General features: G+C 40.2%; 1 protein-coding gene across 6 annotated transcripts in view; it reads right to left on the reverse strand.

The window, feature by feature from the left end:
- LOC105082336 (aldehyde oxidase 4) overlaps positions 1 to 24,896 on the reverse strand; it is a 58,292-nt gene that overhangs the window by 29,787 nt on the left and 3,609 nt on the right. For 3 of the 6 annotated variants that reach the window (XR_006720704.2, XM_045508004.2, XM_074364192.1), the window contains exons 3-15: positions 22,111 to 22,207; positions 20,015 to 20,123; positions 17,339 to 17,465; positions 14,362 to 14,423; positions 11,941 to 12,024; positions 11,289 to 11,369; positions 10,022 to 10,166; positions 9,684 to 9,776; positions 7,763 to 7,914; positions 6,180 to 6,273; positions 5,000 to 5,109; positions 2,580 to 2,764; positions 830 to 992 (exon numbers count right to left, since the gene is read on the reverse strand). Coding sequence is in view for 5 of the 6 variants with exons in the window: in XM_045508004.2 (XP_045363960.2) it covers positions 830 to 992; positions 2,580 to 2,764; positions 5,000 to 5,109; positions 6,180 to 6,273; positions 7,763 to 7,914; positions 9,684 to 9,776; positions 10,022 to 10,166; positions 11,289 to 11,369; positions 11,941 to 12,024; positions 14,362 to 14,423; positions 17,339 to 17,465; positions 20,015 to 20,123; positions 22,111 to 22,207 (1,502 nt within the window). In the remaining variant the exon portion in view is untranslated. Of the gene's footprint in view, positions 1 to 829; positions 993 to 2,579; positions 2,765 to 4,999; positions 5,110 to 6,179; positions 6,274 to 7,762; positions 7,915 to 9,683; positions 9,777 to 10,021; positions 10,167 to 11,288; positions 11,370 to 11,940; positions 12,025 to 14,361; positions 14,424 to 17,338; positions 17,466 to 20,014; positions 20,124 to 21,206; positions 21,562 to 22,110; positions 22,208 to 24,896 lie in introns of those variants that run through there. The other 3 variants (XM_074364191.1, XM_074364193.1, XM_045508007.2) reach the window with 3 other exon arrangements.

Below are 24,896 nucleotides of genomic sequence, written 5' to 3' on the forward strand. Positions count from 1 at the left end.
GGCTGAACTAACAGAGTAAAGCTCTCAGCCATAAAAGAAATGTGGGTGTAGTCATTTATCTGCCATTTTGGGGTCAGCTCATGGTTTATCATGGGGCACTCACAGTCATGGATCATATTCTGAGAAACAGTGCTGTGGAGGTCATTTTAAAGTAGGGTTAGGTAAGAAAAAAAGTTAGCAGAAAACTAGAAATAATCTAAATGTCCAAAAATAAGAATAGATCAAATTACGGCACAACTATCCATATACATGCCATGCAACCATTATGTCAAGATGTCACTGAAGAATATTTAATGACATTGATAGACATTTATGTTACTAAGTGAAACAAGCAAGCAATACTAAACACATATATAAATACACATCCATAAAGAAGGGTTTAGAAGGCAACATAACAAAATATTAATAATGATTATGTATAGGTGATGGGATTACAAATGACTTTCTCTTCCTTTTTGACTTACATTTTTGAAATATTAAAGTATATTAATAAGAAAATTTTCTTTAAAATAGAAAAGATATTATAATTTACTTACTGAAGGCTTTTCGCTACTATAGATCAACTCGGTGTTGCATATGAGCATTTGTCACACAAATCATAAGGCAAATGGAAAAGCAAGGCTGTCCCTTCTCAGCTCAGGAGTCAGGGACGGCAAGGGAAGGAGAGAAACACGAGGGCCAGGAGGAAGCCGGTAGAGGCTGGGGACCACCACACTGTGGGTCCCACACCCACGCCCTCCACGTATTATCAAAACTGGGCTGAGGGGTCTTCATGCACCAACCCTTGCCCAGAATGCCAGGACTCCCAGAGACCAGAGAGGTCAGTTACCATTTTATTCAGTCTTCGCCTCACTTTAAGGTAGAATTTGAAGAGCAAGCTGATGATCAGGGTGCGCCTATATTCCACCATTCCGCCCTCAGCTGCTGGTGGGATGTAAATCTCACCCAGCACCAATCGGCAAGCGTCACTCAGCATTTGGTCATCCCACTGCCTAATAAGAAAGAATGCAAACACTTCACAGAAGAGACAGAGACAGACATTGATCTAACAGAGCAAGGAAAGATGGAGAACAATCTGTATTCATCTTTGAAGGCTACACAAAATATCCTCAAATATTTCACTAGCTTTCTTTAGAATCTGATGCAGTGGTTCCCAAATTTTCCTTACTAAGTCCTCCTTTATTAATATTATTTTTAAAGTTTAATTTTTAATTGAGATATAATTAATATGTAACATTGTATCAGTTTTAGGTGTATAATGATTTGATATTTGTGTATAATGTGAAATGATCACCACAGCAAATCTAGTTAACGTCCATCACCGCACATTGTTACAAATTTTTTCTTGTGATGAGAATTTTTAAGATCTACTCTTTCAGCAACTTTCAAGTTTACAATGCAGTATTATTAACTGTAGTCACCATACTGCACATTACATCCCCATGACATTTATTTTATAGCTGGAAGTTCATACTTTTTAAATCCCCTTCACCCATTTTGCACGCCACCTGCCCTCCTCCCTGCCATGCAACCACCAATCTGTTCTCTCTGAGCTCATTTTTTGTTTTGTTTTGTTTTAGATTCCACATATAAGTGAGATCACATAGTATTTGTTTTTCCCTTTCTGACATATTTCACTTAGCATAATGTCCTCAAGGTCCATCCAATTTGCCACAAATGACAAGATTTCCTTCTTTCATTATGGCTGAATAATATTGCATTATCTATCTATCTGTCTATCTATCTATCCTATCATATTTCCTTTATAAATTCATCCATTGATGGACACTTGGGTTGCTTCCATTATCTTGGCTGTGGTAAGTAATGCTGCAATCAACCTAGGCTGCTTATTATGTCTTTTGAGTTAGTGTTTTAATTTTCTCCCATCCAAGTACTAACTAGGCCCAACCCTGCTTAGCCTCCGAGATTAGACAGGTTGGGCGCATTCAGAGTAGTATGCTGTAGACGATTTTTGGAGGGGGAGGAGGAAATTTATTTTATTTGTTTGTTTTATTTTAACAGAGGTACTGGGGATTGATCCCAGGACCTCGTGCATGCTAAGCACGCACTCTACCACTGAGTTATAACTGACCCCCAACCCAAGTTAGTGTTTTAATGTTCTCTGGATAAATACCCAGAAGTGAAGTTGTTGGATCATATGGTAGTTTTATTTTTAATTTTTTATTATTTAACAATAAAAAATGTTTTATTATTTAACTTCAAGTTTTTATTATTTTTTAACTTTATGACCTGGAAATGTTGACTTACCTCAAATAGCTTGGGTAAAAAAAGTACTAAAATCAAGCTCCCCAAGTTCTGGGAATATCTCCTTAGATTAATTAATGCATTAATCTCATTACAGAAACTGCAACAAAAGAATTGTATCTTGAAGGAGGTTGGTTTTTGGGTGGCTTATTTTCTTTATACTTTTCTGCAGTGCTTAAATTTTCTGCACAGTTTTATATATGTATATATAATTTATCCATTATCATCAGAAAAAATTTCTCCAAGTGCTATTTTCATTAAAACATTAAAGTGAAGAGGCCTGCGAGTCACATTCGAGATGTGCTATGACGTACCTCCCAATGAGCTGCTGGCAGGTCTGTCTTGCAGAGACAACAGTGGGGCCAACACTCCCATAGAACATCTGAAGGTCCTTGATTGTGTCTGTGCCATCCTCAAACTTCACACTCATCCCAGCATTGACAACGGCGAAGGCATTCTCCTGACGCTGGGCCATCCGGAGTCCCAACACAAAGTGCCACTGGAGACAGAAAAATGCTCAAGATTCAGTGCTTATCTCCACTGTCTGACAGAGAGCAACAACTGTGATGGTTATTCACAGTGAAAAGGATCTTGGGAATGATGTGGGGTCTCACATCAGTATGGTTACTGAGTATACAGTGATGCTGACTCTGACTATTGCCTATGGGCTTTGCATGTATTAATATTTAATCCTCACATCAACTCTACTCATTTCCAATTTACTGATAAAGAAACTGAGAGGTTGAGTAACTTGCACAAAATCACACAGCTGGTGTTGAAATTCAAGCAGTCTGTCTCCATTCTATGCTTACCTATTGTCGACTTTGAATCACCACGTGTGGCCTTGGGCAAGTGACTTAAACTATTCAGGTCTGAATTTTCTTTAAAATGAGAAGGTTGGATTTGACCGGATGGTGCCTCAGGGGCTGCTGAGAGGGGTGAGGGCCTCTCACAGTGAACTACCTCACCTCTACTTTTCACTGTTTTAGTTTGGTGTTCTATGTAAATTTCATTTGAATAAGGAGTTTAACTGTTAAAAAAAAGAAAGCTTGAAAATCACAGGAAAAATGGTTTCCAAAGTGCTTTCCAGGTTTAAATCTGTCATTCTAGGTTAAATTTCATTACTGGTGTGAAACATTACAGCCATAAAGTCGGAAAGCCTCTTTGTGTGGCCAGCATCTCGGTGGGAGCTGGGGAGACATTAAACTCCACCACCATGGATCCTGTCAAGGATGAAACATTTTTGATATAGAAAGCAAAGGTGATAGAGATCAGTGTGTTGAGACACACCAGTCACATTTGTTCTACTGTACAGGTTGGTGGGGACTTTCCTCTCCATTTCTCCTTACCTTCTCCGGCCTGAATTACGGTCATTCAACTTTCAGTCTATCCTCCAACCAATTATCCTCTATCTTTCTAGTGATAAAATACCACTTTCATTAAGATCTTACCTTCTTTAAAGCCTTCACAGGTGGCTGTTGGCTAGAACTCGAACAAACTCTTGGATGGAGCAATAGATATGCTTGGCGATGGAGCCCAACCTCCCTCCAGACTTATCTCACAGGCTGCTCTGGCCACCCTGCCCTGCTGCCTGGCCTCCAACCTGCCATCCCCTCCCAGCCCCCATCCCCATGAGACTATTAACTCTTTGACTGTTTCGTAGACTTAAAAAAAATTTAATGATTGAATGAAAACCCTGGAATGACCACCTCCTTCTCTGCACTGATCTATGCTGATCCCAGCTACCTCCCCTCACCTTTAACAGCACCAGGGCAGGGCTCTCCCCATCACCAGAATGACTCAAGCTCTTTGTCCACTCATTTCCTGTCTGAGATGATTAGTTTTTCCTATCTCAAGCCCTTTGTCTTAGATTTGGAGACCTTTGAGGACAGGATTGTGCATCTTTTTTTTTTTTTTAATACTTCTTTAAAAAATTCTTTTTGTGGAGAAGTAATTAGGTTTATTTATCTATTTTTTTTAAGGGTGGTACTGGGGATTGAACCCAGGACCTCACACATGCTAAGCATGCACTTGACCACTGAGCTATACCCTACCCCCACCCTCAGTCTTTTAAATCCTTGTAGTCTTCTGAGTTTAGCACTGTGTCTGGCATGTAGAGTGGTAGGTAGTTAATAAATAAATAATTTTGTTTAAAGTATTTGATTAATAAGTGGTGGCTGACTTGGAAGTTTCTTTATAGGAAATCAGCTTTCAGTTTGCCAGAAACTTGCTGTAGATGATGCTGACTATAGTTTTACTCAGTCTTGGCTAAGTTGCATGTTTGTCTGAAACCCAACACGCTTCACACAAAAGGCTCTCCTTTCGTGGTGGGGGGGGTGTATCCTTTAGGCAGAGGGACAGGCTCATGGAAACATTTTCATTTCTTTTAAAATCAAAAGAAAAAATGAATATAGTAGTAATGACTATATAACCCTGAAGGCAGCCTGGATTATACCCATCTTTACAGTGACTCAGTCACATATATTTATTTTTTATCTTTTATGGAGAAAGGGACTGACGAAGGCAAAGTACCCAGGGCCCACAGGGTCATAAGGTGGCCCTGATAGGAAAGCAAATCAGATGGTCATCCAGGAATGTATCCCTTCCTGTGAGCAGCCCCAGAGGGCTCCCTGCAGCAGCGGGCTGTAAAAGGAGATGTTGCTACTCCCTTGGAAGCCTGCCTGCGGCTAGCTGCTCAGGGCGAGGGGCTGGCAGCGGGTCAGGGAGCCCCTACCTGAGTAGAGTGTGGAATATACACAGATAACACAATCTCCTCTGACTTAAGTCTGGCTTCAGGTGATCTCTCAAGGAAATGGCCATCTAGAGGAATCTGCCGTTCTCCTTCTGTCGAGAAAATGACCTTGATTAGGATGAACTGATCAGATTGGAGAATATACTGCAAGGGACAGATGTGACACATCTGGTGGAAAGAGGGAGCACAGCTGGGACCAGAGATGAAGATTCTAGTTCCAGCTCCCAGGTTGGGTCTCCGGAGGCAGGTCACGGAATCTCTGGGGCTTCTGGTTCCTCGCGTGCAGAAGAGCAGGACTGGATCTGACAAACTGTCAAGTCTTCTCTGGTTCTTTCACCCAGTATACACCACTCACAAAATTTTGGCTTTGAAGAACTTTAAAGCTGTTTGGAAACAACCTAGTACAATGTAGGTTCACAAATGGGAAATGGGTACAATGGTTACAGTGTATTTCACAAATGGGAAAACTGAGCCCCAAGGACCAGAAAAGTTAAGTGACCTCTCCGAAGAGCTAGAGATGGAATGAAAGGCAGAGGTGAGATGCCTGATATATAGCTTTTTTTCCTTAAACAGTTTACCATACTCTCTTATTTGATCTGCCATATTTTTAAAAATTTGATTTTAATCAAAGAGAGGGTATCTTATATCAAAAGCCCTGTGAATAACATGCATTTGTTTTTAAGTTTAAATAATTGTCCTTTGGCAAAATTCAAGTCATCTTTGACTGATGAGAGAAGTAATAAGTAATATGCCTCACAAACTTGATCTTGTTTAAAGTGAAAAGTGTAAGAATAATTTTCACCTGTATGAAGATCTGAACTCAACTATGCCGTAAAACTTAATAATCACAAAGATACATCTTTTTAACTTTTTCTTTAATTGTTTTGCTACTACAATTTGGTCTGTGCACAAATGTGGCCAAATAGTTAAGAAAAATTGTCAGATTCAGTAACTTATCTGATCTCCAAGATATAGAACATCTGGAGAAGAGGACAATTGATCTCAGTTTCATCCTTACGCCTGAGGTAATAGAGAAATAGTCTGTAATATTTGGTGAACCTAAGTTAGATATATTTGGGTTCCTAGTTCATAATTTATGGAAGGAGCTATACAACTGAAAGTGATAATTTTAAAATAAAATGTTTAGGGCTTGGCCTCTTACCTTTGGATATCACATTGATGGTAGCATTTCCTGCTGCTAAAATGGGATTTAGGTCAGAATAATTAGGCCTGCTCACCACATGTCCTCCTAAAGTCTAAATAAAAAAGAAGATCATTTTTAAAGCTACATTTAGTTATTGGACAAATAAGGAATTAAGCATATAGGGATCTTGTGTAAGTCTTAAAAATTCTCTTCTTTGTTTCATAGAAAGACCTGGTAGACTTCCGAGGCAGTTAAATATAGTCAGACAAACCACTGTGCAAGATCCCCACCCCCTAACCCCAGTTCAAACTTACTGCTTGATAAAATACTGTTTTTCCATATGCAGTGAGAAGGAAAATTTCTTTGAGAACTGACCCTAGCATGAGTGGCCAACAACATGAGGGAGAGTGAAGACTGGAGCCTGAGCAGACGCTAAGAGCTGGGATACGGGGCACTCACACGCAAAATGCGTGCTGTGCAGCTGTGCAACAGAGTTCTCACCACCCCAAACCGTCAATAAAGCTGCTTTGACGACGTAGCCTTGAAGGAGGACCTTTGAGGGGAGTTAAGGGGGCAAGGTGATGCCAAGAGGAACAATGTGGTGCCGAAAAAGGGACGGAAGATGCAGAAGGTGAAAACATACAGTGGATTCTGAGAATCGACAGAAACAGGGCCAGAGATAATTGGGAGAACTGCCCCCACCAAATCCTGCCGAACCGCCCGTCATGTGGGGAACAGGTAGGAGTTCCTACTTATTATTCTTCTTTTAAAAATTTTTTCTTACTGAAGCATAGTTGATTTACAATGTTAGTTTCAGGTGTACAGTGAAGTGATTCAGTTATACATATACATACATATATATTGTTTTCTTTTCAGATTCTTTACCATTATATGTTATTTTACAAGAAATTGAATATAGTTCCCTGTGCTATGCAGTAGGTCCTTGTTGTTTATCTATTTTATATATAGTAATGTGTTCTGTTACTCCACAACTCCTAATTTATCCTTTCTTGCCTTTTCCCCTTTGGTAACCATAGTTTCCAACCTACTATTCTTAAATCTTAAATAATAAAGAAACCTCAAAAAGCTAGAAAACAGGGGGACATCCAAGATACATATGTTTGGAAACTGACCTCAGTGCAAAGGTCTAAAAGGAGAACTAGCCAGAAAAGAGTATTTTGGAAAAGTAGGCTCTTGTTTATTATGCCTTGGATAAGACATATTTCATGGACTACTACAGCTGGACATGATCTTAGGGACAGTCCATGTGGTGGAACCTTAATTTAGAAATGAAGAAACAGTGGCTTACAGAGGTCGTGGCTTCTCCAGGATCATTCCACTCATAGATGACAGGCTGGCATACTCAGACTCCAATACCTTAATCTTGTGAGACAATATGCCACTTCTCACTTTGGACACACACATACACACAATGTGATACCTCTCACTTTGGGCACATACGTATGTACTGACACGCATATTGTAGAGGCTTGTTTGACATTAACTTGAGATTCCTCTTCAGGGTAATGTTTTCTAGTCTGAACAGAACTGCATGCCTGTGTACAGCTGTGGTTTATTTCAAGTAACACTAGAGAACATACCGCCATATTCCTAATCTGGGCTCCAGCCAGTGTCCTCAGGTGCTTCAAGAGAGCACGGTAGGTCTTTGTCTTCTCCTTTGGTTGCTCAGAAACAATGAAATGTAAGGCATCATTCAACTGGGCCAGGCTGTATCCCGCACCTATTGTCACCCCTGAAAGTAGGGTAGTGAATGGAAACTTAAGGTGAAACAAGTAGTTGTTATTAACAAGTTGTTAATGGTAAAAAGATATATGGGCTGCATGGAAATAATCTTTCAAATATATATTTTCTTTTCACAGTAACTTAGAAAGACAGAAACCACAAGTAAAGATATTTCTGGCAATTGGCTTTATTCTCAAATATTAAATACCAAAGATTTTTTCTCAGTCATGTATACAGTCACATATGCCTTACATTTTAGGATATATCAACCACAGAGATCTAGAATTCATTACTTTGTTTATTTCCAGTTTTGTGCTTTCCTGAATAAATTGATCAAATATGAAAATTTCAGCCAAGATCCTGTAAGACTTTCAAAAGATCATTTAGCCTCAGTAGGAACTGACCTGCAAATCTGCACTGCCCTTTTGCCCGTGTCACACAGCCATCTCTTCCTAGTGTTCCCTTGTGAGAATAACCAGAACAGACACCTGTCTGCACCTTGGGTCACTTGTATTTGTAGGTGTGCTTACGGGGAGTGCTTTGAGTAGTGATGTCATCTAGTTCATGCATCCTCAGTGGGGGTGATACTGCCTCCAAGGGGGTGGAAAAGTCTTACTCTTTTTATGTATAAAGCCCTGATATATACAGATATATATGGTCTATCTGTGGTGTTAAAATTTCAAAGAGGGATGGCTAGAGAAAAAATGTCTTTTGCTCCTTAGAGAGGCCATAATGAAAAGGTGGAGACACACTGATACAGGTCTACAGGCTCTACACCCCTAGTCCCTCCACCTCCACCCCCGCCACCAAGTACTTCTACACCTGTCAGCCCTCTACCTGGACTCCTTTTGCTCCATCTCACCCTGTGAGTACATTGGTATGGACTTTCCAACAGGTTAAAAAAAAAAAAAGAATGAGCAGACTAAGATTGACAGGTCGGAGGGGAAAGCAGACAACTTTCCATTTGATTTCTATTTACTTCTTGGAGATTCACTCATATGTGGGATTTTTAGCTTCTATAAGCTGTTATCCATTTACATGTTGAGTTTGGTTAGTGGACAGTGGGATATGTTTCTCAGACAGCCTTATTTGGTGCTTTTTGAGGAAGAAACATTTGACCAGGAGTAAGAAGGCTTAGGATCTAGTCCTGACTTGACCATGTGTTAGCTGCGTGAAGTTGGGAAGTTACTTAAGCCCTTTGATTCTGTATCTTCTTTAGGAGAATGGAGGTTCCAAGGCTATCTGCTATGTCCACCTCCCAGGGATGTTGTGAGAATCAAAAGAAACAAGAGATGTAAAAGCACTTGGTAAATTGTGAAGAGTGTAAAAATGAATAAAGCTATTCATGGTTAAATTTCACATCTTGTGGTCCAAATCATTTTTCTTTTTGGTGAGTGTGTATGTGTGAAGGATGAGCCTCTAGCAAATTTGTGAATCAGGAAGTGGTATCAGGCAAGAAGCTTTCAAACTGGCCAGCCAATGTCTTTAGTCTTTTTATTCAGTAATCTCTCCATACTGGGCTGAGCTATGTGGCATCTTCCCATCATTATGGCTCCTATGACATTGTAGTACACAGAGACACAGCTGAGTGGGTCAGCTTGGAAAAGTTCATAGAGGATACAGAATAGGTGCTCAATAAATATTTTTGAATAAGTAAGTGAAGTCAGATATTCTATGAAGTTCTCAGATTAGCCCAGTGCATATAATTGATTATTAATAGCCCACCAACAGCTAATGGTTACATCTTATTTTTTTTTTTTTTTTTAAAAAGGTGCATACCATCATCTGTGCTGTCCACAAAATAGAGTTCTGGAAGCCCAAGTGGAGATATAAAAACTGGATGGAATTCATCTCTGAATTTAATTCTGGGTCCTTAAGAAGAAAAGCATTTAAAGCAATTATAAAAGAAAGACAATGAGTGCTAATATATGTTGCTTGCTGATAATCCAGAGTGAAAATTATGAGACAAATGAATCATTTGCAAAAGAATACAACAAAACATTCTGAAGGATCAGAGGTATCCACTAATGAAAGTGAACTGCATTTATGAAAAGTTTAAAAAGAAACAAGGATGTTTGGGCTACCTAATCTAAAGAACATGCTTAAAAAGCACCTACCCACTTCAGTGTTTCCCATGACAATGGGGGCTTTGGGGAAACTGGTTTTCAGCTCCACAAGGTCGTTCAAGGTTACAGGGGTGATCCAGGTGGTCCTCTCCCCTTGGAACATTAGCCTTCTTTTGTTTGGATCTTCTGCCATTCTCTACAGGGAAGCAAAGCCAACAGGATATCACGTAAGGCTGTTGAACTACATGCCATGAATATGTCCACTGCTCTGGGTGGCCAAGTGGCCTGATAGTCATTTTAGCTTTCTAAGGTGAACTAACTTTGAGGGATCAGGAAAGGGTGGCCTTGTTTAAAACTCCTAGATTGGTAAGAACCATGTGGGCACCACTGAATAAGCATCATAAAGGTGTCTATCCATCAACAGTTGCATATAGAGTAGAGCAAACTCTCTATTTGGAAAGTGGTTGTGCTAAGAGGAGGCAGCATGGTACAGTGAAGGTGTCAGCCTGGGATTAAAGGCATGGGCTTCTTGATCTACGTCCGCCCTAACAGCGACTCAGAGGGGCCTCACCTTTGGGGATTAGCTGCTTTGGTGGGACAGAAATTGCTTATAGGAAAATTATCCTCAAAAAAAAAAAACCACCCTTAAATCGTTCACCAGGTAGAGTGTAAACAGACATTTTTACAACTTTGCAAATAATCATATAAATATGTGTATCTCTACATATTTATATCTATCTACATTTCTATATCTCTATGTAATCTTTAAATACTAGATGTGTCCAGTTTCTCATGCTTCGGGGTTTGTGGGGACTGAGACCTTCTGAGAAGCCGGTAAAATCATAGCCCTCATCCCATGCTCTCTCTCCAGGGCCCAGTCATGGAACAGAATGATGGGCATGCCACACTATTTATATTAGTCTCTCTTTCTTCTCAGAGTTGAGATCACAGAGGTTAATAGTAGGAATGATAAAATTCCATTATAATAAGTATCGTCTGATTTTACCTTACCAGTTTTACAAAATGCCTGTAACATATCCCAAGTGTAGCTGTGTGACCTTGATTAAGTCACACATACTCTGTGAGCTCGGGGTTTTTAGTGCAGGGGGTAAACCAAAGCACCTCTGAGGTCCCGGCAGCGCCACTCTCCTAAGCTGTCTGTTTCATATTACAGCGGAGCTGAACATGTTTCTAAAAATGGGTTATCGTGTTGGATGTGCTTCCAACTTTCAGTATCTAACACTCAGTAGTCCCATAGTGTAATACAAAAGACTTATACTGCAGCATGCGATAAGACAACAAAAGTGAAATGTCTTACTATGAGTTCAGAAGGGAATATAGGTTCCTGGGATGGATCCAAGGGCTGGAATTCATCTTCATTGTACAGCTTGGTACACATCTCAACAAAACGAAACAAAGTACAAATGGAACTTCAGAGATACAGAGAGATGTACAGGAATCTCTAAGTGTGAGACTTCAGAGTCAGAGCACCTATGACATTCTGCATGCAGAATGGCGGTGTCAGAGCCTCAGGGCATCCCTGGAAGAATTCTTCCCACCCTCAGAGGAGGCTGATGGTCCCTCTGCCAGATTTGCTGGGCTCTGGGCTTCCTCTTTTGTCAGGAATTGGATTTTAAGCATCTGTGCTGGGTCTTGGGTATTGTTTGCAGATAATTACTTGCCATGAGCATGAAGCGGAGCGACTGCTTTTTTGCCTTGCAGTGCTTGTGGGTGATGGGAGCGGGGTAAACCCAGACTAAGGCACAGAGAGTTGTAATGCTTTGGAAGAAAAACAGCCTTCTGTGCTGACTGGCCTCGGGCTTGCTAATTTTTGGAGCTTCTTAAAGCTGTCTATGCCCTGAATTTACTTACTCTATACTTCACTCACTGAATAGAAACCTTGAATAAATTTGGATTTATGTGGGTATTTTTCAGTCAATCCCAACCGAAGTAGAATATCAGATACTTACTTTTTCCTGTCTGTCCACAAAAAACTTCTCATCTTGATCCATGCAACATTTTCCTGATCCTTTCATTTGACAAACAGTTGATTCCTTAGGAAGTAATGCAGTTTATAACAAATTCTTTGATCAATTCTTTAAACACCAACCCGAGGGCCCGGCAGTGCCCAGGCCCCAGAGGAGCTATGGAAGAAGTAATAGAGTGCATCTGTGCCCTCAGGGACTCTGTAATGAAGTGGGACAGAGAACACGCTCTTCCATCACTGACCAATTGGAGAAAATGCAGGAAGTGTGCAACCATGCTCCCGATAAGGTCTTGTAAGTGGTGTCACTTAAGTCTCAGAGGAAGAAGAAGGAGGTTGGAGGAGGGTGGGTCAGCCAGCTAAGGCTTCCTACTAGAAGTGAGGTAAATGGAGTGTAGTTATAAGGTGGTAATTAAAAAGCCAAAAAGATGTTTCTTCATCATAAGGAAGATACATGCATGTCTTTAATGAAGTCCTGGCAAGACAAACTGCCTTTCAGACTTCCTGTATACAAATATAAGTAGACTGAAAACCTGAGTTTATTTGGATGTTATTGGAGCATTTGAATGATTCAAGTCCTAAAATATTTTACCTTAATTTTCAGGACATTTTTTGCAGAACCAAAGTAGTGTTTTTGGCCTGAATTCATTGGTCAGTTCCTGCAACTCTCAGACTAATTCCATTCTTATTTGTCCTTTCATGTGCAGACACAATCTAAGGGTCTGTAGCGGGTTGGAGACCTATGGTTTGACTTTATACATGGAGTCAAGGAGACCTGGGTTCTAGTTCCTGCTTTAACACACATTAGCTGGGTTGAGTTTGTTACATTAGCAAAATAAAACCCATCGCAACCAGGTTTGTCAGATTTAACTGTGACAGGTACACACAGTGTCTGGCACACAGAAAGTGCTGTAGGGTGGGGGCTGATATTTCACTTGTAAGGTAACTGTCCACAGAGTTAAGAAGGGACTTGGATTTTGTGACAACGCTATGTACTGTAAAGGGACTAAATACACGTGGCTGAATGTGGGGACCCAAAGTGAATGAGACAAAAATATCTGTTTAGATTTTGTCTTCAGGAAAATAGTAATAGGTTGAGTCATATGAAATTGCTGTTTTTGTGGGTCAAAATGGTGGAACATTGGTCATGCATACGGTGCAACATAAATATTATTTTACCCAGGATTTAAAACAAACTAGCCTGTAGTTTTAAAGCCTTTTGAAATTCTTCATTCCTGACCTAAAAGCTGATTTTTTCACAAAGACTATTTAGTATTTGGAATTAACTTGTACATTTTGAATTGTTTTTGGTCAACCAAAATTTGATAAAATTAATTTTTACCATAAAAACTGGATGATGAAAAACCCCCTAACTGAAATCTTGTTATGAGTATGTCTCCTACTGATATTTAACTTACTGGAAACTTAATCTGTCTCAAGACTACCCCCCAACCATACATTAAATCATTCTTTTCCAGCTTCCTTCCTCCTTTGTGATTCCTTGATCTCTCAGCTTTGAAGGTGATTTGGATTTCTTTCTCACTGCATTCTTTATTGGCTAGAGGCAATCTCCTTCCTGAAAGTTGTATTTCTGGGCCTACATCTGCCACACTGGTCTAGGTCCTTATTCCCTCACACATGGGATACTGCACAAGTCCAAGCCCTCATCTCCACCATGTCTTTCCAGGCTTATCTTTCTTATAGGCAGATGCCAAGAATTTTCCTTTTGAACTACTGTTCTCATGTGACCCCTAGTTTAAGAACAGACAGTGACTATCTATTAGTTATCAACTGTAAATCTAAATTCTTTAGCCCTAAATAATATCTTTTTACTCCCTAATGCTTCAGCTACATCAATTTCTTAGTTGAACCTTGGACATCTTTCTTTTTCCTACTTCCATACATTTTCTTACTTGGAATTTTCAATTGGCCTCTCTTCACTCATCTATTTCTATCACTTCCTTTAAGATCTAGCTCAAAACCCCTCTTCTCCAAAAAGTCTCCTCTGTGTTTTCCTTTCCCACTCACTAATTCTCTTTAATACCTGTTCCTCTAAAACTTATTTACATGGTAGAGAGGATATATTGAGCTTTTAATATTTTACTTTTCAATTACACATTTGTTATTTCTTAGTCTATATTTCATTTTCTTCAACAGACTTTGCATTTCTTGAAGTCATGGACCATATACTTTATTTCTTAAGGTGGTGCCTAATTTAGGGCTATAAACAAGATAGATGCTAAAGGTTTATTTTAAAAAAATATCAACAGCAGCATTTAACAACTTTCAGTGGTTAGAAAGGTCAACATGGGGTTGTTTTAGAGAGAATTGAATGCAATAGGTGATTTTATGCAAAAGTTTATCAACATGTTAAATCAATTGAAAAATATTTTTTATTATAACTTACCACACAGAAAGTTTTTCCACTTTCTACAATTGGTCGGTATCCAGTACAGCGGCACAAATTACCTGAATAAGAAGAGGTCAATTTTTAAGGAATGATACAGAAATATACTGCATATTTGTGCTTCTTGCTTTCAGTGGACTAGCTATAATAGTAATTAGATTCTTTTTTGTTTCCCAAACTAGCACAGTGGTTCTTTGGAACAGAGATATACTACAAAAATAGATCTTGTGATTACATTTTCTTCCTGAAATATCACAAAGATCTCTGAAGTGTTTCCCAGTCAACTCTTCCTGCCTTATTTCCAGCCCCTGCCCTAACCCCTGTAACTTGCCACTCCCCATAACATCTCCTACGTGGTCTTTCGTTAAGCTTTTCTCATGTAGCCTCTCTCACCTCAAATGTCAGAATTGTGTCCATTTGTCAGGGGCCCAGACCCTCTTCTCCATAAGGTCTGCTCTGACCCCCAGCCAGAGCTGTACCACTCTTTGTCTGGATCCTTCTGCAGGCCCATCACTGACTGTGTTGGAGTAGGGTCATTTACATACGTGCCGTATCTCCCTCATTGGACCTTAAGCTCATGGAGAAGGCAAGGATTGTCTTAGATGTTCTTGACTCCTCCCAGTACAGCATAGTAGGTATTCAGTGAGTACCTGGTATTGTTTTAATTTGTCAACATTTCAAAATATGGTGGAAAAGGTGAAGAAACCACTGTCTTTTTAAAAAGTATATTCAAATTTTGAAGCCAGTATACACGATATTTATGAAAAGCTTTAATAACATGGGAAAATTCTTATACAGTTAAAATTGTATGTATAATATAAAATTGTATTTACAGTAGTCACAAGTATTTAAAATAAGAAAACAAAAACTGCACAGAAAAGACTAAAAGAAAATAGAAGTATTTGACTGTGATTGTCTGCTGGTGGCAGAAATATGAATGAGTTTTTCCTTGACTTTTAATTTTTTTCATTTTTCATAATAGGAATGCATTATTTTATGCTTAAAATAAATCTAAAATGATTATGTTCAAATATAGTTTAACAATTTCAGAAGCAATGTATATGTGTGGAACTGAGCAGGTTTAAACAGCTTAAAGTAAAATGTTGTATGGAAACTTAGTGCCAGGGAGTCATGTGGAAAAATTGGTTAATAGATATACTGCTTTTTTTTTATTAGAATAAAAATTGTTTAGGAAGAACCTACACACACAAGAATGCATTAAGACTCCATATTTTATCTTTTCATTTGCTAAGAAGAAAGAATATAGAAGTGTGTGAATTAAAAATCTCTCTTTGGAGTAGAGAAAAGGAGCTAAAATATCTAGAACATAACTACATGCCGTGAAACCGAAGTATTTAAGAGGCAATGGACACCTTCTCTTTGATTAACTATAAGAAAACATTAAAGACTAGAGGGAGTGAATGTCAGAGTTTTTCGGTTTTGTTCTTGGCCACATAACAAGTGCTAAGTCTAGAAGCCCTAGTAACCGCCCACCAAGGGAAACTAATAGCACCCACTGTAGAAATTCTTCTGATTCTAAGAGAAAAAAACATGGAAAATAAAAAAATTTTCTATCCTTAGTCTGAAAGGGAAAAACAAGATTAAATGAAGTGATGATTTATATCAGTTGATCATTTTAGAAGGCATGTGTCATACCTAATTTCATTCCTTTGCAATTTTATTTTATATTATTGTTTTCTTAAAACATGAGCATAAAGGTTATATGTGTGGCTAGCACTGATAATCCTAGAGAGAGATCATTGTGAACCAAAATATACTTTCCAAATTATCCACACCTAGAATAAGGTTATCTATCTATTTTAGCCAAACTTTACAATGCCATCTCCTGGTGGTGGTTGTGTGAATTACAGGCACAGAATCTAGAAGGAAATAATCCATCTCTATAAGACTGTGCATATTCAAAGAAACAAAAAGTAAGGCAAATCACAACATCTTTGCTTTTCAAAGCTCTAAATATCTCATTAATGTGGATTACTTTATTAAACAAAAATTATCTATTGTTCAAATCCATTCAGGTTTAATTAAAACTATAATTGAAATCATAGGCCAAAGTTTGAGTAGTACTTAATGAGAAACTAGAAAATGTTGCGTATAGATGTTGCTGAGAGATAAGGGAAAATATTAGAGTATACTTATATTCCAGTTACCGTAAAATTTAAGTTGAATTTTTACTTTGTTTTAGTCTGTATCTCTTCATCATAAAACTGAATTTCTGTGTGGGTCTGTTTATTGAAAAGAACAAAGAATTTCTTTTAATGTTTAGAGGTTTGCTTTCACAGCTTTCTTCTAAGAACTAGTAACCAATTACCTTGAACTAGGTATGTTTGTCACAGAAAACTACATTTGTTAACATGCTCTTTTTTTTTTGTAGTAAATTGTGTTTGTTCATTTAAATTTGATAGCTATTTTGTCATAGGGGATTGAACTGCTCACCAAGCTTATTTGTGACAACTAATTGCAGTCTAAGAGCTCCTTGATCTCATAATGAACTCAACCAGAACATAAAAATGTAAAGTATCTGAAATCCATACTCTATGTAAAATTAATTTTTAGTAAATAGTTTATGAATGATTCTAACAGATTAATTTAAAAACAAACAACAGAATCTCATTCTTCTAGATTACCCAAATTTCCACATTTGGAAAATATTGTATTAAAAGTGTTAAGAGACAGCCTATTTGAATGCCTTCGCAGAGTGACAGCTGGGTCCATTAAGGGAGAAGGCTTGTAATGAAACCACTACTACCCCAATTCTTGGCATCAATGCTGACAAAATGCAGGTAGCACTTCCTGGAAAGGACTTGGGTCCAGGCAGGTGCTAAGGAGGCCTACACGTTGCCCAGGTGTCTGGAACCCCAGAGCTGTGCCACAGCTTCTCTCCGTGGGCCGGGGCCTCCTCCCTCATTGCTTGGGCACTTTCCACCCTCAGTCCCTGATGAAGGCCCAGAAGCCTCACCTCCAAGGGCTTCGGTTATCTGCGCGGGGGTCGGCTCCGGGTGGTTCCTCAGCAGCGTGTAGATGGACATCACCATCCCTGGGCTGCAGAAGCCGCACTGCGTGCCGTGACACTTGGCGAGTCTTTCCTGGGAAAAATTGGTATGTTGTTTATACTTTAAACCTCTTGTTTCCCTACCTTGCACACCAGAAAGGAGTGAAGCGTATGTATTTAGCTTTCCAGGGATAGCTGCAGGGCAAAAGATATCACTCTGGAAGAACAATATTTCTATTTCTTGAAATCATATGCTTTCTTCCCTCCTCTCAGGAAAAGCCTATTGGCAAGTATTAATTAAGTTACTTTACTCTCTAGACTCTGGTTTCTTTATCTGTGAAATAGGAAGTGTAGTTTAAGGAACAAGAAAAATGCTTTGGGGCCATGCTCATGGGAGTTTTCGTCCTTACAGTAGCTCATTAATTGTGTGACCTTAGGTTATTTATTTGACTTTTCTTTCTCTTCAAAATTAGGATATTGTAGTAACTTATGGTTAAAAAGAATATGAAAACAAATATATGTATGTTCCTATATGACTGAAGTATTGTGCTGTACACCAGAAGTTGACACATCATTGTAAGCTGAGTATACATCAATAAATACATTAAAAAATAAAATAATGAAATAAATAAAATAAAATAAAACTAGGATAATAATGGCATCTATTGTACAAGATGGTCGTGAGAATAAGTATGAGTATATACGCATCATTTAACAGTTTCTGGGAAGTAAATTTCATCTCCTTCATCATCTATGTTATAGAATTTTTGATAGATTAAATGACAAAATCTAGATAAATGATCTGAAAATTGTTAAGTGTGATACAGTAGTATTGTGTCGTTTATACATTTAATTTATGCAGTTCAACTTTTTGTATTTAAATACAATAACAAAACAATTAAAAAAGATAGTGAAAAACAGAATGACAAATGACAATGTACTTTGTCCACTCCATACAAAGACTCCATCCATGAAGATACAGATGGAAACATGACTCTGTGGGTCCCCCTCTGTGTATTTGTCCCCCGTGTCTTTCACAGGATGCTCAAATCACTGGCTTGAGTATGACCCAAATGTTTTAAAATAAACCTCAAACAGCATGACCTCTAAGAGGAAAGCCAAATACGTCATCTGTGGCTCAGCTGCAGGGACAGACGTTGTTCTAAGGCTAGAGGAAAATTTGGGAGGCTTGTGTTGGATTTATTGCCAGAAGACAAGTTGTCTCAGATGTGTCATATAGACCTGGCTGCAAATGTGCTGGTAACTGATTAACAACTGGATCTCTGGGAGGAGAGTCCTGATCTGCAGCTTCAACCAATTTCAGTAGTATAAAGACTTCCATCAAAGCTGATATCAAGCTTCCAATGTGATATCACTGAATGTGGGTCTGGAAGACAGGTGCAGGGTGATACCTTTCTATGGCATCTCCACAGTGTAGCTACAACAGACATAAATGGCCTCAAGAGCACAGGGAATAGTGAAATGCAGTAAAATAATTGGGAGATGATAAATATTGCTATTTATTAGCATCGTTTTTAATATTGTTTACTTACTTTTAAGCTTGTATAGTTTAATTTTTAGTAATGGCTGTGCTTAAAAGACTGGCTCACAAAAATCCCTGAAAACTTAACAATTGGCTCTCCTGACCAGTACGAGCCTGCTCCAGGGCACTACTGAACTATCAGGTACTATTAATATTTGAGAGAAAGAAATCTGATAAATAATAATAAATAAATCTGATAGAAGCGTTAGGTAGCTTCCATACTGTTAAGGTGATAAGCCAAGAGTGGGTAAGATCTTAATGTCAAAAAGTCAATAAGTGCCCATCAATGCAACACATTGTCAGAGGAAGATCTTTGCTTCCGTGTTCCAAACACAGTCTTCCAAGAGAAGGAATTGCAAGAGATTATGGCTATCCATAATTTTCTTTTGATGCCCTGCTTTTAAAACAAAACCTCTGAAGAAACTCTTATTCTAGTATATAAAAATAACACTGCAACTGCAGTAAAAGTTCTCTAGTGAGGGAGGGTATAGCTCGAGTGGTTGAGCACATGCTTGGCATGCACAGGGTCCTGGGTTCATTCCCCAGTACCTCCTCTAAAAGTAAATAAACCTAATTACCTACCCCTCAACAAAATAAAATAATTAAATAATACAATAATAAATAAATAAGATATTTTAAAAAGTCCTCTAAACTTTAGTAAGTGCTTTGTTATTTTAGTTGTGTTTTCTCATAGTGTGGTGTTCAGTTACTCATGAGCTATTTGGGGAGTGCTTGGGGAGTATTTCATACATAATGAACCTCTTATTCATAGTTCAGTAATTCTGAAATATGGTAGACAGCTAGTATCGATTATAAACTTCTAGTTTCCTATCTCGTTTTCTTCTCTTGACAGACTAAACTGTCTTTGTTTTAGTTTAGGGCAGCATGGGGCTGAGAAGTTAAGATATATTAAAATGAATGAAGGAATCTTGGTTTATACACCAATCTCTGAAAGGATCTCTAGCTCTGAAGCACTGAATCTCACAAAATGAGAATTTAAAGGCACAAAGGATTTCAAAGTTGGTGACCTAATTGGAGTACATTAGACTACGCGGGGTGCCTGAAACCAACATCTGGTCCAAACCACACTGCCCTCCTACCTGCACGGGGTGAATCCTGGTTCTGATGCTTCCCACTCCTTCCACTGTGGTGACAGCAGCCCCATACAGCAAGCAGATAGGAACCAGGCATGCTGTAACTGGAAAATGGCTGTGATGGAATTTTGTAAAGAGAACACATTGGAATCGCAGGGAGTGGGTAACAGAATTCAGGGAGTAATTTCAGAGTGAGAGAGTCATGAGTTTGTATATCCCTGAGAATACAGAGAACACTAGATATAGAACTGTAACTTTTTGGAAGTGTCCAAGGAAGGACTTACATAAGGCTGGAATAGAATGGTAGAGAGAAATTAAAAAAAAAAGAACAATGAGTTTTGTGCAGGACCTCCAAGAGACTCTCAGTCTCCATTTTCGCCCCCCTCATTCCAAGGAAAGGAAGCCTTCTACTCATCATAAAATGATATATTGAGTTATGTAGACCATCCTGGAGTAATTTACCCCGGTAATCTTCAACTGTGCGAAGCTTTTAAAAATACAAATACTGGTTTAACTGGTTCCATGCTAACCCAGTTAAATCAGAATCTCTGGGATAGGATCACTCCATCACTTTTAAACCTCCTCAGGTGATTCCAATGTATGGCCAAGCTTGGATAGCTTGGGCTTATGCCCTTGTCTTGACCATCTCTCCCACACTCACGTCTGTATTAATGACACGGCCAACATGGTTAGCACCCGATTCTCATCTCACGGGTTGGGAATGGGATCCAGACTTTGTTAGTCCAATGTAGTCTCTTTATTCCCACCCAGGCTAAGTCCTATTCTCTTTCCAGGTATGGAAATTGTCCTCACCCAGGGACTTCTTCCTTTACTCTCTCACCCAGGATGGGAATATGAATGCTATTCTTCTGAAGAAAAGATAGAGTGCTTCTCTTGCTCCACCAGCCCTTTGAATAGTCAAATGCGTTTGGAAACCCCCCACCTGACTAGTGAGGGACCTTGGAAGAGCACTTAGCATACAGAGCAAGAGTGGACCCTAGGTCCATTGCACAACAGATACATTTTATTTCTTGTGTCCTCTAATCCCTCCTTACTAAGTTTACTTCACCTTAATCTTTTCTCCCTCTCCCTCTTCTCTCAACTCTCCGTGTTCACTGCTCTGCTCAGTCTCACCCTTATGCCTCATGCAGGAAACAGAGGCACGAGCCCCTTCACTGCCCAGTCAGCAACTACTCACCTGGGGCTGCAGTCAGCCTCACCTGCATTCCACGTCCAGCCCCTTCGCTGCGTTCTGGATCCCATGTGTTCTTGGCTCCCTGTGGACTTGCTCCGTTATCAACTGCCCCCCTAACCTCTCCCTTTCTAGGGTCTCATTTCTCTAAATTCCCTTGCATTTAGCAATTAATGTAAGTGTTTGCTGTGCTTAAAAAAGAAATCCCCAAACCGATGTCTTTCTCCAGCTACTGGATTATCTTTCTTCCCTTCTTAGTCAAGTTTTTCCAAGAGCCTTCCACAACTTCCTGGCCCTCCAGTCACTCCTGCCATCTGCACCTGCCATCACTACTGCAATGCAGTGTATCCAAAGCTACACTCACCACTTTCGCCTCTGCTCCTCCTCTTCCTAACTGAACAGCACCACCCAGTGACCTAAGACAAAGACTTGGGAATCATGCTAGACAACTCCTTCCCCACCACATTCAATTGTGAGCAAATTTACATTTTAGATCAAGGTGATGCTGGCTCAGTCGTGCAGTGTGACTTGAGGTCTCATTCAGCTCTTACAGGGGAATAACTCTTCCAGTGTATGTTGACCCAGATCTTCTACCAGGACAGTGCATCACTTCTTTGTGTTTAAGGCATTCTTGCCTGACCCTCCACTCTGAAATCTGCTCAGAAGCAAAGGAAGTAGTTGCACAGCAATAGAGAGCATGGCCCTGAGAGACTGGCATGCAGGACACATATATTCTGATGGGAAGAAAGTCCATGGGAAAGATCTGGAGCTTAGGAAATTGCAAGAGAGCAGGCCTGCAAGCGGTGGACACTCGGAGAGAGAAGGGGACATATATATGGACAGGAAAAGTGGGGGCTCCACATCCTTCCCAGAAGTGCCCAGAGCAGGGCCCCGTCAACACAAAGGATACTGGATCTTCTTGGTCTTGGGGTCGTACCTCGACACCATGACGGTGCAGGCACCACAGCCTCCTCCCCCACAGCCGTACTTGGTGCCTGTGAGGCGGACTGGAAGGAAGGGAGTCAAGGAAAAGAGGGGCCCAGGCTGCTTTGCTTTCCATGGATACTGATAACAAGCAACTTGTTTTCTTGAGTCTCCTACCAGGGTTTCTTGCTTAGGGAGTTGTTCTACTTTTTGCATATAAATGAACTAACTGATGAGAGGTGAGAATAAATCCCTACAGACCACACTGCCTTCTCTGAAAACCCCAGCTAGATGCATTTCTGAATGCAAAATTTTCTGGATTTTAGAAAGATAGTAAGCTAGCATTTCAGGTGGGGCTAGGCTGGCACGTGTAATCAAAGACTAAAATTTCTGCAGTGAGTCATATAGATACTCACACTGAGTGGGACGCATGCGACCACAGAGCCTTGTGCCAGTTAGATCAGAGCTTATATCCAAAGGAGTATGGAAAAGCCTGCTGAATCCAACGGGTCCTTGACTCGCATTATTGTTGTGGAGGTGATGTACGTGCCAACTTAGAGATCCGCCCCCACCCCCTGCCCTGGGAAGTTCCACTTTTCCTGGTTCAGCAACATGATGCCTTTACTTTCTTACGGGATTAGAGAGCATTAATTGAATAACCTTGGCTCTTGACCCAGTAACGTCAGCAACCACTGTGTACCTTTTCCCTATAAGAACCGTAAAAAATTAATAATATTTTCGCAAAGAAAGAACAAACGATACACGTAAATCCCCTGCTTTAGGTTCTATAAAAACTTGCTGGGATTTGCTTAGGTCTTTTCTGGGTGAGGTTTAAAAAGGATTTCATGGGTGGAGGTTATATTCAGCTTGGGCGGAGGTAAAGATTAATTTTATTTTGGAAACTGCTGCTCTTGAAGAGGTAATACTGGACCAGTACACCCCTGGAGGAAAGAGCTGAGATTCCCTGCAGAGGTCCAGAGAGGCTGCACACCCACTTCCTTTGTTTTTCAGTCCCCAGCCTGAGCCAGCTCTGCCTGCTCAGGCAGGTCAAGCTTTCTACCTTCAGGTAGTCACGTGGGTGATACCTCAGAGAGGGCCCCACTGAGCAGAACAAAAGAGGCAAAGAAATACTTTCTCTCTGCCTTTGGTGTCCTGACATTTCCAAGCAAAGGAATCCAGGAGCGGTCTGGCTCAAAGATGGAGGCGAATTTTTGCTTTTCACTTTGTCAGACCCTAAAACATCTCTGTGATGCACATTTAAATGTTGCCTTGAGTGAAAAGTGAAAAGTTGATCCAACCAGCTGTTTTGCCCTCTGGTCACCAAACAACTAGTTTAATGCCTCCTTCCTTCACCCCTCCAGAAGTGCCTGGCTCAGTTCCTTCCATATTCTGTGGAATCATTCTAAAGCTCATCATTAGATAGGGTTGCCAGGTAAAACATAGGGTGCCCAGTTAAATCTGAATTTCAGATAAAGTAAGTATGCCCCATGCATTCAAATTCAAATTTAACTGGGTGTACTGTATTTTTATATGCTAAAGCTGGCAATCCTAATTTGGTCAAATACAAATGATAATGTATCAGAAGTTTATTTTCAGTCCTTTAAGAGTTTTCTCAGTGCCTCCAAGGTATATAGCAGTCCTACAGCACATCCAGAAGTTACCATGAGACTGAATGCTGGTGGCCAGTGTGTGCAGTGGACCCTGAAGTTTCCACTGGGATCTGGTCATTTGTCAACGAGTTATTGTGTTCAGCAAGCCAGGCAAAGAATGTGACGTGGGGTCAAACTTGATTCTTTGCCTCAAGCATCTCACCCCTCCTTCATCTCTTGCTTACCCTCCCCCCACCCCCACATCTATCAGAATAAACTGCTTTCAGTTCCTCAACAGCTGTATTTCTCTTGCCTCTGCAGCTGCCCCATCCCCCCAATGTATTGCTGACAAGAATACCCTCGTCCCCAAGCCTTCCATTTGCCCCGGCAACTCCTACATAACCCTCCCCTCTTCCTTCCCTCCCCAAGCCTTGTGTAAGTGCCCTGCCTGTGTCCCCACAACACGGAACTCATCACACTTCTGGGGACAACACAGCACTCATCACACTTGCCGTGTGTTTCTCCTCTGGCTGTCTCCCTCACTAGACCAAAGGCAGAGGCTGTATCTTCTAGCTTATTTCTGAACACCTGGTGCTTGGTAAATTTTGCTAACTGAATGAAAAATTGCTTTGAGAATGGCAAGAAGTGTTAGCGCTCCGGTCATGGGTATGTGAAGGGCACGGGAAAACAAGGACACATGGCCAGGGTATCTCTGAGACATTTCATTTCCCCAGTTTTTAACCTAGAGCCAGGATCTCACGGAGGTTAAGCAGCTCTATAATGACACACTCTCCCTGACCCAAGCAGCCATGGGCTATTCACTGTTTGTGGTGCATTATCTGGTTATGCAGATCAGACTGCCTAACACCAGGCCAGGAGGTGTTGTGGGGAAGAAGAGGTGACTGGGGAGGGAGAGGTGATAGGGGATTGCCTCGGCAGGTCTGGGCAGGGCACTGGGCTGGGTGGGTCCCTCAGTGGAAGGCTGTGACCTTGGGCAGGGCAAGAGTGGAATGGTGAAGGGAGATGGAGATGCCACTGTGCCCTTCATGTGACTGTGTCCTATTCTGGAAATGACACCTGAGCCAGGACCCAACTTGGCAGCAAACTGGATTTTTGTGGGAGCCTGAAGCTTTTATAACACTGGAGACCTGCCTTAAGGAAAAAAAATTAAAACTTATGGATA

Source organism: Camelus bactrianus, chromosome 5 (assembly GCF_048773025.1).
Source record: "Camelus bactrianus isolate YW-2024 breed Bactrian camel chromosome 5, ASM4877302v1, whole genome shotgun sequence".
Taxonomy (NCBI): domain Eukaryota; kingdom Metazoa; phylum Chordata; class Mammalia; order Artiodactyla; family Camelidae; genus Camelus; species Camelus bactrianus.